The sequence below is a fragment of the Pleurodeles waltl genome, chromosome 10, assembly GCF_031143425.1.
Source record: "Pleurodeles waltl isolate 20211129_DDA chromosome 10, aPleWal1.hap1.20221129, whole genome shotgun sequence".
NCBI lineage: Eukaryota > Metazoa > Chordata > Amphibia > Caudata > Salamandridae > Pleurodeles > Pleurodeles waltl.
This window is the reverse complement of record NC_090449.1, coordinates 1,011,264,630-1,011,283,750: the sequence shown is the minus strand read 5'-3', so window position 1 is coordinate 1,011,283,750 and position 19,121 is coordinate 1,011,264,630. Positions and strand designations below refer to the sequence as shown.

General features: G+C 43.7%; 1 protein-coding gene across 2 annotated transcripts in view; it reads left to right on the top strand.

Moving 5' to 3' along the window:
• DNAJC13 (DnaJ heat shock protein family (Hsp40) member C13) overlaps window positions 1-19,121 on the top strand; it is an 876,382-nt gene that overhangs the window by 739,296 nt on the left and 117,965 nt on the right. For both annotated transcript variants that reach the window (XM_069211911.1, XM_069211910.1), the window contains 2 exons: window positions 5,294-5,368; window positions 16,492-16,604. In XM_069211911.1, the coding sequence (XP_069068012.1) occupies window positions 5,294-5,368; window positions 16,492-16,604 (188 nt within the window). The remainder of the gene's footprint in view (window positions 1-5,293; window positions 5,369-16,491; window positions 16,605-19,121) is intronic.

Here is a 19,121-nt window from a genome sequence, read left to right as displayed (position 1 = left end):
TCCTCCGCTTTATCTCCTGGATACAGCTGATCTATTCTGGGCCCCTTGCTCAGGTAATAGTAAATGGAGGTATGTCAGCACTTTTCCTCCTCCACTGTGGCCCGAGAAAGGGCTGTCCTCCCTCCCCTTTGAATGTTTCCTTGGTCCTCAATCCACTTGCAGCCTGGATCCTTAGAGATCCCTTGATAAGGGGCATACAATGGACTGCTGACTGGGAGGATAAAATTTCCCTGTACGTAGATGGCATCCTCCTTTATGTAGCTTACCTGACTGTCTTTGTAGTTAGGGTAATCTATATATTCACACTTTTCTGCCACCACTCTTGTTGCACCATTAACTGGAGTAAATCCTAGATCTGTATCCTCAGTGGGCCTGCACCATGCCCCCCAGTTGGCTGTGCCGCTTAGGTAGTCACGGAGGGCTTCCGCTACCTGGGGATCTACATAACGAGGGACCCAGATGTGTTTATGCGCATAACCTTGAACTGCCGCTTATGCACAGAAAAGGAGATTTTCAGTACTGGGGAGCCTTGGGTAAGGCTGCCTTATTCAAAATGATGGCCCTCCTCCATTTCCTATATATATTAAAAAATACACCCTACCCAGTCCTGCGTTCTTACTTTCAGGCAATAAATAATGCAACCCGAGCACTCCTCTGGGATGGGGGATCTCTTCGGGTAGCACTCCTGAAATCAACAATGGGCAGGTACGACGGAGGAGTTGCTCTCCAGGAGATCCAAAACTATAGTTGGGTGTCACAACTAATAGTTGTCAACCTTTTGATTCATCTCCCGGAAGATTAACTGGTTTATAGAACTGATAGGAGGAATATGCAGCCCAGGGATTACCTGAGCCATATATGGAGGAAAGCGCACTATACCTTTCCCGGCAGAGGTACATTTTCTCTTCGGCACACAGCACTGGATGCAACAGGATGGTGGGGTAAAATTACTCAGGTCACTTCCCTGTGCGACACCACAAGGTTGGTTACTCTGGCCTTACAAGGGGGCTTTGATAAATGGGATCTAATTGGCCTATCTTGGTTGGGCGACCTATTTCAGAAGGGTGAGGTGCACCCATTTGCACAGTTACAATGAGAATGCCAATTGGCGCCAACTGAGCCTTACCCATAGCTACAAATCCATCATGCCTTATACAAAGTACTCTCAAAGGGTGAGATCCTGCCTAAATCCTCCCCGTTAGAAGATCGGCTGTTGGACAAATACATGCCCAGAAAGGCGAGCTCACTTACCTACAAAAATTGCTAAATAATTCCCCTGATATGTTCACACAGTTACGTGCAGGTTGGGAGCATGATCTGGGAGGGATAGAAGATGACAAATGGCTGGAGACCCTAGCTTACCCCAGAGAAGTGGCCATTAGAATGAGATTTCACCTGATACAGCTCGAAATCCTCTACAGGTGTTATGCACGTACTAATCTGATTAAAATGGCGTAAATTGGATACAATACTCTTCCCAAGCAATGTGGTCAGGAGGGAACATGTTTTCACATGATATGGAGCTGTCGGGCGCTCCATTGCTTAAATAGGGTGAGAGGGAGTAGCCTGGTACCAAAGGTGAAATGGTGCCTCCGAAACATCTGGGATGAGACTGACCTTACTCGCGCAGTCCGGCTATGGTTTACACTGGGGTTGAAGGTGGCTAAACTCAACATAGCACAGTAGTGGGGAGCTAAGACATTGCCACTCCTTAGTGATTTAGGGAAGGAGAAGGACTGGTGTATGCAGGCGGAGAGAGTGGTTTACAAAAGCAGGGTTGCCCTAACAAATGGATGAAAATATGGGGAAATTGCCATGAGTATCTAGGAGGGTTGTGTGCTCTGATTCCAAATACTGTACAACAGGATTGGGGACAATGATGCCAATATTTTGCTACAACCTTTTGAACTGCTGATGTGAGTGGGAGGTTGGTTCTGGGAATGTGGGGTCAGGTTGGGAAGCAATTACTATGAACCAGTGTCTGTCTTACTGAGAAATGTGCTGCTGGATGCCACCATGATTTGTTTTTATTCATTTGCAATAAAAAGAGCTATTGAAAAAACGTCCACAGTTGTTCCATGAGGGGAATATTCAATTGAGCCATGACTGATATTAGTTTTATATAATCCTTCATTGCACCTGTCTTCTTATCCCTATCTAATAGTTTTTCAAGTTTCTCCTTTATATTAGTTGCATTTGCTATGATATTGCCTACACCACAAATTTCAGAATATGCCAAATCATATGTTCCTGAGACCCTGTTTTCCTTAATCGAGTTTGTAGTGTTCTGTGATGTATTAACTATTTTCATGCATTAAAATGGTTTTCCTATGCCACGTCCCTGCATATCATTCTGAAGTTGAAGTGAGCACTTTAAAAGAACTCTTTTGGACTTCCTCTATCATTTGTACATATATTATTGTCGTTACTACCTCATTTGGCAAGCGATTGAGATTGGCAGACATTGCTGAATAAGTTAACACTCAACATTCTGGCCCGTTCCTGATGCCCCTGACCCTGGACTGGTCTCAACAGACCACTTCTCCAACCTCATAAGCATATTTCACATCAGACATATGCACCAAGGTCAGCTAAAAAAATAACAAAACAAACTTTGCACTCCCTTATTGACTTCCCTATGAAAGCCCTCGAAAAGAACTCAATGTCCTTTCCAAGTAGCAGGGGTCAAATCAGATGTCAGCACACTGCGTATACAGCACAGCCCTGAAACATTAACCATTGTAAACACAATCCTCCATGGAAAACAAATCCTCACCCAGTGGTACACCCAAGAGTTCTTAAGAAACAAATTTGCTGTGTACAGCTAACAAAAGAAAATGAGGATGGCAACATGCCTCTGACGATCTAAATGTGAAAGCACTCAGTACTTAAGGCCAATCTATCAAAATCAGTACCAAAGCTTCAATCTACAGGATTACTAAGTTATTAAGTGAACTACTTAAGCAGTCTTCAAACACATCAACTCTGCATTGGTGCAATGCCATCAATCATTTATTCATTGAATAGATAAACAATATCAGCTACTACATCCACAACCTGAAACAGCTTCTCAGCTGCCAATTCCCAAACTTTCCCCCTAAAGTGAAGAGCCTTTAACCTGAGTTACACCCCAGTCACTGTTATCCTCAACTGCTTAAAGGCCACATGCCGTGAAGGCAACATTCCACCATCATCCAATTAGAGGACAGGTACTCCCATCAGCATGAGGTGAGAGAAAAATACTACTCTGACCTGAGCCAAGCCATAATTTACACAGTCCAAACCTTTTTTTTAAACTAGGTTATCCTGAAAAGTATGTAAAAAGACAGAATTTGGTGTAATGCAACGGAATTAAAATTATATTGGCAGCTAAATTTAAAAAAATAGTCTTTTATTTAAGTGGGTGCACATAGTGAGGCAAATGCATCTAGCTCATTGGCTTTTTCTGTTTTTTTTCTTGGGGTCCTGAGTAGTACTAGAATTATGGACTTTGTGTTATACACTTAAGGTAGTTCATCACTGGTATTCCAGGGCCACAGTACTGTTGCCCTCCAGTTGAATAACCAAACACTCGCTTTTAGCAGTTTACTTACTTAAGGTAGCATGCTGAGTGGTCAAAGCTTCCACTCAGAGTTTGAGGAACATGTCCAGGCAGGACTCGTCTCTGTCTAGAGTAGCATAATGGGCAAAAATCAATGGTGTGGGCTATGTTGAGTAAGCTGAGAGTAATTTAAGCATTCCATTCATCAGGTTTTTGTTCTTTTAAGAGTAGTGCCCTAAGTGCAGTGAGGAAGCTCAGATGTGAGTCCCATTCTCAGCGTGCCGTGGGAATCAAGTTGTAACTCGCTTGCCTGAGTAGACTAGAACTGGTCTGGGATTGCTTGTGTTCTGATTTTGCATATGGCTGCTCTGTGTCTAGAGTGGTATAGTGACCAAAAATCTTTGGGCTGGAATGTGTCTGTAGTAATTAACAGTGGTTGAGATTAATTAAAGTTTTCCCTTGACCACTTTTGTGTTTTCATCTGGCTGAAGTCGGTCCACATTCAATTTATTGCAGTCAGTCTACACTTTATCTTTTTATTTGAGGACCCATGGCAAATTATTCAGTTTCATTTGGTGTCTTTAGAAGTAAAGGTACCTCTATCTTTGCTTTCACCAGTCATGATCATGAGTACCCAGTGGCAGGAGCACCCAGGGGACCAGAGAGTGTCAGACAGCCACTGGCAGTGTAAAGGAGGTCTTGACCACAGCTTCAGTTGGTGATATCTCTAGAATGACAATAGCTCCTGAAAACCTACATTCACATGGCCTTAGTAGACATACAGTGGACATCAGTGCTCTAGATGAGTAAGCTTAGAGGCTATATGTTAAGCGTTGCTTGCCTGGCTGCTCCCTCTTCTCGTGTTTTTCTTTTTTCAGAACTTTGTGATCCTTAACTTTTTCATGTCTCCTCTCTACACCTCCTCCTTACATTACTTTAGGCTATGACCCTCACTTTACTCTGTACTTGTGCCTGTGGGACATGTTTCAATGAATTCTTCATTAATGCTGGGTATAGAAATTTGAAAATAATGACTATGTCCACCAGTGACTTATTAACCTAAAACCCAGTTTGCAGATCCCTGTGTTTCAAGGTCTCAGCCAGCTTTTTGATCCATTACATACAAACTGTGCTCTTACCACTTGAGAGGTAGTCTATATGCAACAATAGCTTCAACTCACTGAGGAGCACTGCCAAGGTTGAAATCATTCTCCCTTTTGAAAATCTAACAATCTCTCTACCATCCCATGTGTCTCTGAATCCCCTCTGCTTCCACAAGTTTCCTGAGACCTTCCATGCTGAAGTAATTATTTGGGTCTAGTTCCTATTTTGTTTGTATTTTCTCCCTCAAACAATGCCTGCAGAGCAGCTTCTTATTCTTTTCTATAACTGCTTAATGTAAGTGGCAATATTATGGAATAAGGAGAAGCAGTAAATAACACCAGTTACCTTACAGAAGCCTTAGTTTAACAAGCTTACTTTCTTCACCCTGAGTTTGGCCTTTATCAGTTATGTGTTTTGTGACTATTTTTCATGGACTATTACACTATGTCTGGAGCATAACTTGTCTTAAAATCCAAGGTGATCACAGATACTGCCCTTGTTGGTTTGGGATATGAAATTACCTTTACCCATTTTATTTCTAGTAATTATGCAACAGCAGCCTTACAAGTAGTAGTACATCTGTATTATTTGTTGGTGTATTGACTTATAATTCTTATATTGGCTCTGACAGTACTGTTTTTTCCCTAGGTCGTCAGCTTGTTCTAGAAACACTCTATGCATTGAGTTCCAGTACAAAAATAATTAAGGAAGCAATGGCCAAAGGTATGACATAGAGTAATTTATCCTTTGTTTAAAAACTCCTGAAATACTGTTTTCAGTCTAGTAAGGCTACCAATTATATGATAATATATATGATAATGTAAGAAATATGTTGTAGCCGTAAACTTGTTTCTCTCCTGGGGAGCCTCATCCACTACAGGATTTTAATATTGTTTTAGCACTACTGTTAAAAGCTCCATTTCAGCGGGTGGCAGCAGATACATACAGATGGTGACTTAGAAGACAGCCATTATAAGAGAGGTGATCTGCAAGTTTTGTCGGCTTGGTAGCCTTCCTTGATTTTTCACAATGGATGCTTAAAACACACCCATCTGTTTAATTCATTGTACACAATAGCCAAGTGAATCGTGACAGATCCTCCCGGTTTTTGATTCTGCCAAAGTCAGTAAAATGAGTACCATTCTCTTGAGTAGCTCCAAAATACCCCTTTGGGTGAACATAATATTTACATACACAAGTTATATTCTAATCAATGAACACTTCACCCAAGAAACAAGTGTAGTTGCATAGAATGTAATGTGCAGAAACAAAGCAGGTGAAATATTGCTTCACACCTCATATAGGTTCATACGTGGTTTGGGTAGTGGTAGAAATAGGTGGGAATTGAACGATGCATTCACCTGACCATGTTCTAGTGCAGTGGTTCTTAACCCGGGGTTCGAGTACCACCGAGGATCTGTAAGACCTACTTGGAGGGTTCGCAACTCTTTTACAAAATTAAATAATATTAAAATTAATCAAATAAAATTAAAAAAAAGTATATAGCAATAATGAAGCAAAATTGGAAAGTTGAAAATGTTTCTATACTTGATTGTGAATTGAACAAAATATTTCAATAGTAGAACATTTGTTTGGTGTGTATGTGTTTTTATTTTTATTTTTGTGTATTGTTATGAGATTCAGATCATAGAATTTACTTCCAGGTATGACTCAGTGGGAATTCATAGCAGTCAAAAGGTTAAGAACCAATGTTTTAGAACATTGACGAAAAATAGTCATACTTTGGGAGCCGTTCATTTATTTTCGAAGTTTGAGGCTCTATGCACTGCGCTACAGCCATGGCCACTTCAGAACACTGGGTGTTTCATAGTCTTTTTAGCAGAAAGTCAAGATGGTAGTTTGACTTTAACCTAATGAGTGAATTGGCCCCTGTTTCTCATTCCTGTGGAATTGCATGCTAATGCAAGCACAAAATATTGTCAGTGAGATATACAGTTCCGTGATGTCATTGTAGTGGTATTCTGTGTTGGTCCTAGATACAAGGATAGGGAGAATAATGCTACAACCTCTACAAGGCAACATTTAAGTCTCCAACCTTTTCTGTAATGAGAACTACTTATGTTAAGTGAAACTCATCAAGAGCTACCAATATTATCAATGTTGCAATATTGTCTGCATCCGACAACATTACTTTAATGGCCACCATATGAAGGGTTATTACCAGCAATCATCGTAGTGTTCGCCTAGTTAGACAGGTCCTTTGGGATGGGCACTTTGCCTGTTTGGTCCTGCAGGACTTCCTCATCTAAAACTGGCCACAGACAATCTCTGGGGATGGTATTGGTTGGGTATCTATTCTGAGGTAATCAATCTGCGACTAGAAGTCTATCAAATGAACAAGTTACTTACCTCCAGTAATGCCTTTTCTGGTAGAGATTATATCTAGCTGCAGATTCCTTACTGATCAACTCATCCTCCCCACTGCAAACAGATTTCTAGGGACATGGCAATCTCCCTTTCAGGGCCCTAGTTTCCCAGTGGTCAGTGTTCTTTATGGCTTTGCACTTCTGATGTGGAAAGAAACTTACTTAGCACCCCTGGATGGCACCTATATAGGGACCAGGAATGTCACTTCCGGCGTGGACTACATAAATGAGACACATGGAGCCAAATGGCACCACCTACCAGCGCGCAAGGGTACTGCTCTAAAAAACAAAAACGTATTGATCCAGTCTGACACTTGTGGAATGTCTAAGGTAAGGAATCTGCATCTAGAAATACTCTGCCAGATAAGGCGTTACCACAGGTAAGTAACTTGTACTTGTAGACTTTTTATGTGTCATTCTCACTCTAGAGACACTTGTCATCTAGAGCGGACCGCGGGCCTCCTGCCCATATCACTTCTGTTCAGAGTTCTCAAGAAGATCAAGAATGACAGGTCCCAAGTCATCCTTGTGGCTCCGGATTGTGCACAGAGGGTCTAATATTCCAAGTTGATTAGCATGAGCATCGATCCTTCGATCAGGCTACCTCTTCGAGAGGATCTTCTGTCACTGCAGCAGGGGAGGGTCCTCCATCCAAAAATGTTAACTCTACAGCTTCTTTCATGGAAAATTGAGCGGAGACATTTGACAACCTTCGATTCCCCCCTGAAGTCTGTAATGTCATTTGGGCACCCAGGAGTCCTTCCACCAAGATGGTGTATACCTGCCAATGGCAAAAATGTGTAAAATGATTATACAGAGAAGTCTCTCGACCCCTCTTTCTGCTTATCTTTCAGATATGCTTCTTTTAATTCTTACCCTTGCCCAGCAGGGCTGTGGTTTGGGTGCTCTTAAGGGATATATTTCTTCTCTGTCTGCCTTCCCGTGGCTGCCTGACCACCCCTCTCTCTCGAAGTCCCCTATTGTAAAAAGATTTCTTGAAGGACTTGTACATATGTTTCCCCCTTCTACCTTCATTGTGCCTCAGTGAGACCTTAATCAGGTTCTCACATTCCTAATGTGTGCTCCTTTTGAGGATCTACGTAATTTCCCCTCTGGCTGCTCACCATCAAAACAGCCTTTCTATTGGCAATACCATCTATCCGTAGGGTGAGTGAGCTGCAGGTTTTGTCATCTAGGCCTCCATCCTGTCTGTTTTCCCACACAAGCTGGTGCTTCCTTCCACGTCACCTTTGGCTCCATCGAATGCGCCACCACCACCTCCAGTGGCTCACATTGGTCCTTCTCCACCATTCCTCTCCAGCCTAATGGACAGCCGGAGAGGGCAGCGAAGCACAGCACTTCTTAGGAGAGCAGTGGTACCACCAGAAGGAAAAACCTGGGACACATTATTAGGAGTCTTGCCATTATCTTTTTGCATCAGGTTTAGACCAGCAATCCTCAGACTGCTAAGATGACGAAGTTGACGTTGACTCTTTGCTTTCCTCTGATGCTTTGAATCTACCGGCCCTCAGAACACCAGTCTGCTGGATACTTCCCCCAAAATGACCCTGCCCAGAGGTCTCTGGTCATCAGAAGAGCAGAACTTAAACATCAGTCTGCTAGAACCCAGGGCAGTTCAGCTTCCTCCCATTGCTTTCATGGTTGACCTGTCTAGACCTCAAAGGTCCGCATGCCCGCGATGTACATCAACAAACGGGGAGGAGTAGAATCTCGCCTTTTCTGTCAAGAAGCGGTGAGGCAGTGGACTTTGGGTGTACCAATACAGGCTGTGGCTGGTAGCCAATTATCTGGAAGGTTCACTGAACACTAGAGCTGGCATTGTCAGTGGGTGTCATCTTGCTGACCACGAGTGGCATCTCCATCTGCAGTGTGCTCCCCTTTTTCTCCTCCTAAAAGTCAACATATTCTCTGAATCAGGGGGGCAGGTCCTGCACGCAATTCTCTAAGAGTTTCACCTTTGTAGGAAGCCGACTCTGTATGTACTATATCAAAGTGAGATATAGTGTACATAGAGTCCAGGGGTTCCCCAAGAGGCTTGACAGAGGCAATAATAGATAATACTTATGCTCTATTTGTGGTAGTGTGGCCAAGCAGTTAGACTTATCAGAGGGTAGTGTTAAGCATTTGTTGTACACACACAAGTAATAAGTGAAAACACACACTCAATGACTTAACTCCAGGTCAATAGGTTTTTATATAGAAAAATATCATTTTGTGAATTTATTTTTAGCACCACAAGATTCATATTGCACGTAAGTACATTAAATGTAAGGTACTTTGCAGAGGAATACTTAGAACTTTGAACTAAAACAGTAATGTACACAGTTTGTCATAAAATGGTAATAAGCTATATTAAAAGTGAACACTGCAATTGTCAACAGTTCCTGGGGGAGGTAAGTACAGTTTAGTTATTACAGTAAGCAAAGCACTTACAAGTTCAGTCTACAGGGCATAGGTAGCCCACTGTTGGGGGTTCAAGTCAAACCCAAACACCCAGCACTAGCAACACAGGGCCGATCAGGTGCAGAGGTCAAAGAGGAGCCAAAATAACATGGGCATCTATGGAGACAGGGGATGCTCTAGTTTCAGTGTGCGGGCAGGTAAGTACCCGCGCCCTCAGGGGCAGACAAGGAGGGTTTAATAGAGCACTGGGGGTCCCAATTAGGCACACAAAACACACTCTCAGTGGCAAAGGGGCGGCCGGGTGCAGTGGGCAAACAGGGTGTCAGATTTTCAATAGGTTTCAATGGAGGGACCCGGGGGTCACTCAGACGTTGCTGGCAGGGTACAGAGGGGGCTTCTCGGGCCAGCCACTGATTAGGCAAAGGTGAGGGCTTCCTGCTGGTCACTGCTGCACCGGTGGTCGGTTTATCATGGGCTTGGGGGCTTGGGATGCAGTGCTTCTCCAGGCATCGGATATCTTCGTCCCGGCCAGTCGTGGTCAGGGGGTCCTCGGGATTCCCTTGGCAGGCAAATGTTGTGGGGGTGCAAGGAGTTCAGCCCAGGGTGGACACATCATTGGAGTTGCCTGGGAATCCTCTCTGGGTCATTGGTTTCTCTGGTCACGGGCCAGGGGCGTCAGGTGCAGAGTGGTGGTGACTCAAGCTTCTGGAGTGAGGTTGGGAGTACCTTTAAAGATGGTTTCTTCTTTCTTGGTTGGACAGGTCTGCTATTCATGGGAGTTCTTGATCCTTAAGTGCAGAGCAGTCCTCCGAGTCGTCGGAGGTCGCTGGGCCCGCAGGATGCGTCGCTGGTGCAGGTTCTCTGAAGTAGGACACAGGCCGGTAGGTTTGGGGCCAAAGCAGTTGTCGTCTTCCTTCTTCTCTGTGGGTTTTTCAGCTAAGCAGTCCTTCTTTTTAGGTCGTCAGGAATCTGATATCCTGGGTTCAGGGTTGCCCCTAAATACTAAATTTATGGGGGTGTTAGGGTTGGAGGGCAGTAGCCAATGGCTACTGACCCTGAGGGAGGTTACACCCTCCTTGTGCCTTCTCCCTTTGGGGAGGGGACACATTCCTATTCCTATTGGGCTAAATCCTCCAAAGCAAGATGGAGGATTTTCCAAGGAGGGGGTCACATCAGCTCTCGTCACCTTAGGGGTGACCCTGGCTGAGGGGGGTGACTCCTCCTTGTTTTTCTCATTATCTCCCCGGGCTTGCTGCCAAAAGTGGGGGCTGTGTCCGGGGGGCGGGCATCTCCACTAACTGGAGTGGCCTGGGGCTTGAGCCTTTGAGCCTTTGAGGCTCATCGCCAGGTGTTACAGTTCCTGCAGGGGGAGTCGTGAAGCACCTCCACCCAGGACAGGCTTTTTACCTGGTCACAGAATGCACAAAAGCACTCACCCCATGTGGCCAGAAACTTGTCTGGAAGTGGTAGGCTGGCAGAGACCGGTCAGCCTAGCACTAGCAGTTGGGCTGGCATGCAGGGGACATCTCTAAGATGCCCTCTGTGTGCATTTTTCAATAAATCCAACACTGGTATCAGTGTGGGTTTATTGTGCTTTGAAGTTTGTTTCCAAACTTCCCACTATTCAGTGTAGACATTATGGAACTGCGGAGTTCGTTTTTGACAAACTCCCAGACCATCTACTCAGTATGGCTACCCTGCACTTACAATGTCTAAGAACTGACTTAGACACTGTAGGGGCATAGTGCGTATGCAGCTATGCCCTCACCTGTGGTATAGTGCACCCTGCCTTAGGGCTGTAAGGCCTGCTAGAGGGGTGACTTAACTATGCCACAGGCAGTGGGTTGTGGGCATGGCACTCTGAGGGAAGTGCCATGTTGAGGTAGTCTTTTTCGCCCCACCAGCACACACAAGCTGTGAGGCAGTGTGCATGTGCTGAGTGAGGGGTCCCCAGGGTGGCATAATACATGCTGCAGCTCTTAGAGACCTTCCCTGGCCACAGGGCCTTTGGTACCAGGGGTACCTTTAACAAGGGACTTAACTGTGTGCCCGGGCTTTGCCTATTGTGGAGACAAAGGTACAGTTTTAGGGAAAGAACACTGGTGTGGGGCCTGGTTAGCAGGGTCCTAGCACACTTCCAATCAAAGCTGGCATCAACGAAAGGCAAAAAGTTAGGGGGTAACCATGCCAACAGTGGCATTGCAACCTTCTTGCATGGAGGTTAAGCAAGGCATTTTGAGTATCTTTCAGTTTCCACCAGAGGTGGTCGACTTGATTCAGTCAGCGTGTTGTGCCTCGAATAAGTAGATCTATTCCAGGACAATGAAATACGTTTGTAGCCTGGTTACAGGTGCGAGGAAATGGGGTGTATTATATGGTGTGGTTGTGCACCCTCACCATGCACTACACTTACCAACCCCTTTAGGTTGAGTAGGTTTCATCTATAAAAAGCTCAGCTCAACCTTGGGGAGTAGTTACACTGAGCAGCAAGACTTACACAGAGAAACAAGTCAAAAGCATTTGAACAGCATCAAAACAATTGAAGAAGCAATCAGCACAACACTAAATAAATATGCCCCCAATTTCTACAAATAGATCTATAAGAGTTTAAAACCTAGAATGAAAAAGATCCACCAGAGGTTTCCGAAGATATACAATTTACAAGCACTAAAAAAATCAAAACAGTTTCACTCAACTGCGAACAAAACCTGGGAGAGTCAACAAATTGGACACTTTGGAAACTTTTTCAAATTTTGAATGAAGACTTGTATAAGTGTCAATACGGTCAGTTAGATGTACTTGGGTGACCAACTCCAGCAGGGAGCTAGTCAGGCGAACAGCAAGGTCCTCAAGAACAGTAACCTTCCCAGAAGAAATAGTCTTTCGGTTGTTACTGGCACTTTATCTATGTTCTAATGGATTTCTATGGTGGAGTGCCTGATGCAAGGGATGAAGGATGCTGAAGATGCTCCAAGGATGCTGTGGCTGTGATGCAGTTGACATGGGTCTTCCTGCAGAGATTCCTTGGTACATGAAGATGGTGAGGGGGTTCTGTTTGCAGGTTCAACGTCCCACAAGGTCCTCTCTGGTCTGGCCGAAGTCCAATCACCACTGGATTATCAGTGGCTCAGTGTTGTGCTCTCAAATCTTTCCTGATTGATAACTCACCCTCTGAAGGTCCCAGCAGCTCTCTGACGGGACTCCCAGGCTAAGCGAACTCAGGTGCAACTCTCTGTTCATCGGGTCTTGATCCATGGTGCTGAATGGTGGCTGTGGGTTACCAGCTTGCCCCTATGTTTCTGTGCTGCGATCAGGAGGCCAGTCAGCTAGCCCTTGGAGTCTCTAGGCTTGATCTGGCTCTCTTTGCTTGCCAACCGGTGCTGTCTTCGTCAGTGCAGCCTCTCTTTGCTGGTCCCTTGATGCAGCAGGGCAGTCCTCCTTCTCCCTTTCTTCCAAGTCAGTCGAGATCTGAGGTCTGGGTGCCAGGTGTTTTCCCTTTATGATCAGAAAGTGCCCTCAAGGCAGGATGTGCTTGGTAGCCAATGAGCTACCAGGTTCCCTCCCACCTGGTGGCCACTTTCTGTGGAGTGTGGCATCTGGCTATCACAGGATGCTCCATTCTGCCCACTTCCAAGATGACGAGACCCCCCTCTTTCATTGTTCAGACCTCCCAAGCCTGTCCAAGATTGTTGTTACGTCGTGGCTACACGCCCCTGGGAAAACCAGTTTGACAACTGGTTTCCTCTCTCTGCTCCCCATACCAGCCTGTCTACCTCAACAATGTGGCAGTCCTCCACTGTGGTGTTACACATCTGCCCTTCAAAGGCAGCTTCACCTTTGAAGCCCGTCTTATTGAGGTAAACACCCAAGTGGTTTCCTTTAGGAGGGAGGGAAACAACTTCCTGTCCATGCAATCCCTTTTTGTACTCCTTCCTGAGAGTTGTTGACACAACTCTCCAGGAGGGAAGAAAGCTGTCTCGTGGACCAGGCTCCGTTTCCCCGAGAAGGCACAGGAGTTTTAAAGGCAAAACAATCTTAGCTTTGCTAAAGCTGCACACTACAAGTCTGGCTTAATGTAACAAGTTGTTGATATCTTGGAGTGACCATGTTGCTCGCACCATTCAGGTGTTAGCACGGCTGAGGGATCAGCGTGTAAACCTGTACTCACCAGTTGGGCGACCAAGTCTTTCCACACTAAAAACTGTAGTTTTGCATTTTTTACTGTCAGGACATGAAAAGTATATGTCCTGCCTGTGTCATATGTTGCATCCTGCATTTAGGACTCCGTTTGAGAAGTGGTGGCTTTGCCATCGCTTTTCACAGCAAAGTCAGGCTAGCAGTGTATAACTGGTCTACCAGTCAACATTGGCTGGTTGGGTGACTCATTTTAGTTGGGGGACCTTCAGGGTGGCACATCCAGTGCTGCAAGCCCAGGGGTACTCTTCCAAGTTACATGCCCTGGGTATTATGGTTCCATCTGCGAGGGACTTACAGGTAAGATAGCCATTTCTAGTTGGGTACAGCCAATTCCATTGTCACATCAAGAGAGGCACAGCCAGTGTTGCAGTCCCTGGGGTTGCCCCTCTAACTTACTGATGGGTACTATATTCTAGTGTCTTAAAAGTAAGTTAGCTTATTCCAATTTAGCATAAGCCAATTAAGGAAACAGTTTATGGTCGGGGCACCAGCACTGAGGTCTGGTTAGGTCAATGCACTTTGAGTTGAAAAGCCAGCAGCTTCATTTGGAAAACATTGAGGTGACCATACGAAAAGGGGCATTTGCTTATAGCATGCAAACACATTGAAAGTGACTTTGACTAACAGCCTCCCCTTTCCATTATCCTTGGCTCAAGAAGATTGCCCCTTTGGAACAGTCCAAGGGTATATTGCGTCCTTGTCAGCTTTTTTTTTTTTGTCTCCAAGATCAATCTTCTCATTTAAGTTGCTAGTGGGTGATGGATTCTTGAAGGATTTGACTAACTTTTTTTTCCCTCCAGCCCCATTTGTCATGCCACAAAATGGAAGTGAACTTAGTGTTGACGTTTTTAAGGGTTCTTCCATTTGAGCCCCCTACATAGTTGCCAGTAGAGGCTCCTCACATGAAAGACTGTGTTCTTGCTTGCCTCACCTCAGCTTTCAAGTTAGCAAGCAGGCTCTAAGTGTTTGCCTCCTTTCCCATAACGTACTGCGAGCCAATGCAGCTTTAGTACTGATGTAGTGTCCCCTTACCATCATGGGCAATCTATCAACTTTTTCTCTGCCGCCCCACCCTACCAATGAGGAGGAAAAGTTGCATATGTTTGACTCCTAACATGCAGTAAGTTTCTATATCAATTGCATAAAGAAGATTAGGTCTGATAACCAACTCTTTGTTGGTTATATAGGCTTCAAGAAAGGTAAGGCATTTCAAACAAGAATTCTTTTTCGCTGTATTATATTGTATATAAAGATCTGCTATGCACTGGCAAAGAAAGAGCTTCATACGGGAACCCAGCCATTCAACGAGGGCAGTCTTCCTCTGCGGCCTTAGCTAGAAGTGTACCAGTTGTAGACATCTGTAGAGTGGCAACTTGGGCGTCTCTCCACACTTTCACAAAACGCTATTGTTTGGATTTGGAAGTGAGGAGGAATGGTCACTTTGACCTCTCAACTTGACTGGATTTTCTAGGAAGAAATCTTTCTTTAGACCCATCTCCTACAGGGAGTATTGTATGGAATTCCATTTAAAGATGAAGGATATACAGGCAGAAGTATCCACCAGAACAAAAAGTTGACTACCTTCACATGGTTTCTGGCAGACACTCAGTCTGCCTGGGAAGTCCTCAACAATCCCACCTTCCTCCACTTTTCTAATGATATTTAAAGGCCTTATAAAAAGATGCCAATTTAGTTTGTTGCACTGCACTTATTTTAGTCTGGACATTCTCCTCCCTGCTTTGAGAGACGCAGTTAAAAACAGATAAGAACTGATGTCAGGGTGCTGGGGTGGGCACTATATGACTAGAGTGACATCAACATGACTTTGTTTCCAGCGTCGAGCCATAGCTAGCGCCTATCCCTATCAGCGCTACAGAGCTATGACATGACTTTCTGAATCCAGTGTAGCACCTGGGGTGTAAAGAATTTAAACAGAAAGATCATACCGCGGGTAAGTACATTTTTATTTTAGTAAACTGAGCAAATTTGTTTTTAGAAATGTGTAACAGTGTATAGTTAACTAGTCCAGTGTATTAACACCCCATGTATGTTACTAATGTATGATTTACATGTCAGATATGAAATGACAGTTTTGTATAAGTTTAGTTTTGGTTTGTTTTTCATCCAGTTAATATGGTTGAAAGGAGGACATGTACTACTTGCTATTTACTTACTACAGACCTTCAGTCAGCCAAACTCAAGGCCTTGTTGTTTTTAAATTGCACCACGATGACTTCAGTGGGTCTTATTGCCTAATTACTTCGAGCCTCAATTGTCCTTAGCTGTTTAATTGTCTTTAAATAACCAAATGCCCACCTGTTTTTTTAAAGAATACCACACCTTGTTGATCCTGCGTTCCCCATAGCCCAGTGATAACCAGCATCTACAAAGTTTTTGGCTTCATAAGTGCTCACTACTCATTAGATTTAATCCTCTAATCTGGACAGCTGTATGCTCCCAGTGAAGTTGCTAGTTGTCATGCTGAAACAGGACGTCGTCTCCTTTGTGATCATAAACAATTGATACATGCATTTTTTACTTTTAAATAGTACTTGTGAATCCACTTTCACAACCCGTTATTTGTAGGTTGAGTAGGAAAGACTTTTCCAACTTGCAAAACAGGTTTGGACATTGCACAATGATGTTTCACGGTCAGTAACCTTGTGATTTTGCAAATTGGAGGCTTTGAAGACTGCAACATACCTCTGTACATCAGGCCCTAAACTCAGTACTATCTTGTTCATCAGAATGTAGTGGCTTTAAATTTCTTGTAGATTTTTGTTTTGATTGAGAAGTACTTTTTAAAACTCTAAATGTTTTTCTGTGTTTCATTCTTAGGTGCATTGATCTACTTGTTAGATATGTTCTGCAACTCAACCCATCCACAGGTCCGATCACAGACAGCAGAACTTTTTGCTAAAATGACCTCTGATAAACTCATAGGTCCAAAGGTGAGCAAGAACATAAACTCTTTATTTGTAATGTTCTCAAAATAGTAGCAGTATATTGTATCCAGTTATCATGTCAATTGGTAAGCAACAAATCTTCCAAGTTCACTTTAATGATTGCTCTTTTTACCCTGTAATATTTTCCTAATTAAGGTTTATCGTTATAAATGGTTGAGAAGTTTACAATCTAACTGGTGAGCCCCTTTTCTGTGTAAAGAGATACTTCATCAATTATTAAAGAAACTGTTGCGTAGGCTCTCATTATCCTATTGAGGCTACTGGATTCGGGCGGCAGAATCACTTGCACTATGGGGAACTGAGTCTGAACCCACTACAAGTGACGCCTGTTGGCCTAATCTGGGTTTTGTTCCGACTAACTAGCAGTGCCTCATCTCCACCCTAGAGTAGGGATGATTGGGCAACCAAGCGCATGACACAATTGACTCCTTAGGGAAATCGTGGTCACTCAGATCTCATCCGTTTCTCTCAGTTACATTAGTCTCACATATGCAAGGATCATCAGAGGCAGCATATAGATCAATAACGTTTTATTGAAGTAACTGCATCTTGGATAATAAAGTGTGTATTGCAATAACTAGGACGATGATGCATGACAGGATTAAAATTGTGACAAGGAGAGTAAAACATAAAAATAACGCTACCATATTGTCACTACGACTGTTGAGAATAGTCCTACCTAGGCTACGTTAGAGAACAGCATGTTAAGCTCTAATTCTGCCCTTCAGGTTCCCCTGGAAAGACATCATCCCTCATACCTGAGCAAGAGGCCTGTAGTCTACATAAGAAGCTGCAGCAAAGCACTCAGTAATTAGCATACATTCGTGGTCATCTGGCTGGAATCTCCCTCTAATGTACATGGGTCAAAGTAGTGTTTTTATAATAAAACAGCTGATGTTCCAAGAAAGGATCCCCACGTAGGAGTGTGTGTGTTTCAGTGAACATTAGAGACAAAGCGTACCACTTTTGCCGGCAACCTATCTTACTGCAGCCTTGAGAAAAGCACAGAGTGAAAGAAATGTCTTCTTTAAGAACGCAGTGCTGGCCTAGGCAAAGAACAGCTAGACAGAGAAAATAAAACAAGACCGCAAATGTGGCTATTGTTAAACTAATACAACGAAGCTGAATAAAATATATATCTAGGTTAAAGTGCACAGCAGAAGGTTTAGTTTGCTAAAATAACGTGTATGAAGCTACAACTAAAATGGCTACACAACAAAGCAGTCTTTCAAAATCAACAACATTGTCCTCAAGGTAAAATATTGTATAATAGGAAGCTGTGATGAGTAGGAGGTTGTTTTCTGTACAGTTTAATAAAACATTCTAAGTCTGGCATTCCAGACGGGATGGTGATGGCATTCTATGTTGAAATAAACATTTGTCTTAATCTTATGGTCAAGATCCAGGAACAAGTTACTTGCTTATGTTCTACCAATACTGTCCTAACATTTTATGTTTAATTTGCAGTTGCAGGAAATTCAAAAATCTAAACTTTGCACATGTGGTATTTTCTGTACACACAGCAATGTAGAATCCTTTTTACATAAAGCAAAAAAACTACCTGGGCACAGTACAGGATGGCTAATTTTTATTGTATTGTTACAATGTAATTTGGGGGCCATGAATGATCAAACTCTATTTTAGAGGGCTTTTTTTTTTAAAAAAAGCACAGTATGCATCCCCTAGAAGTTTGACCATTAAAGGACACAAATGTCTTTGGTGGTTAGCCAGTGCTTCAAGGCAAGTCGTTGGATTTGCTGGACGTCACGTTGATTCTGAAGCACGTAAAAACAAAAATTGAGAACATTTCTAAGAAAACAATCCAGAAAATGGCTTGGTATTTGAGGGGGAAAAGTTTGTAAACTGTTTGGCACTTTTGAAGGGGTTAAGAAACTGAGTTGTTGTTGTTGTTGCACTGGATAGGTGTGTGGTTTTCCACCAAAGCAATTGTTCTGTTTTTGGGCACCATTTGGGGAGTTAGCTGGCTAGTGGTTGCACACATGCATGGTAAAGCCATTTAAAAGTAAGATAGCAGCATACCTGTGCCTGTGGCACGTCAAAAGCCAGCCCATCCTCGCATACAGCACCAGCCATCCTGCTAGATTTGAACAGAATGGAGTCTCAAACCCAAGTGAGTTACTTTTTGACACACTTTGTGGAGATTGGAAGGGAATGGCTAGGGCCTGAGCATTTTGAAGATATGCTCTAGGTGTGAATCTTCTGGTAGGAGTACAGAGAGGTGTGGCACATAAGAGTAGGAGGTTAAAATCCAGAAAGAGGACTAGGCATAAGACTGAAGGGTGGGGAGGACTGGAGGGTGGGGAGGAAGATGATAATATGGCACAGAAGGCCCATAGCATTGGTGCTAGAGGAGAGTGAAAGAGGCCCCCTAATGAAGCAGTATGGGACGGCCTGATAAATTCAAGGCTGGGAGTAAAGCATGCTCTAGAAATCCATGACCACCTACTCGAAGCAACTTTAGATATGCTTTGTATCACAGAA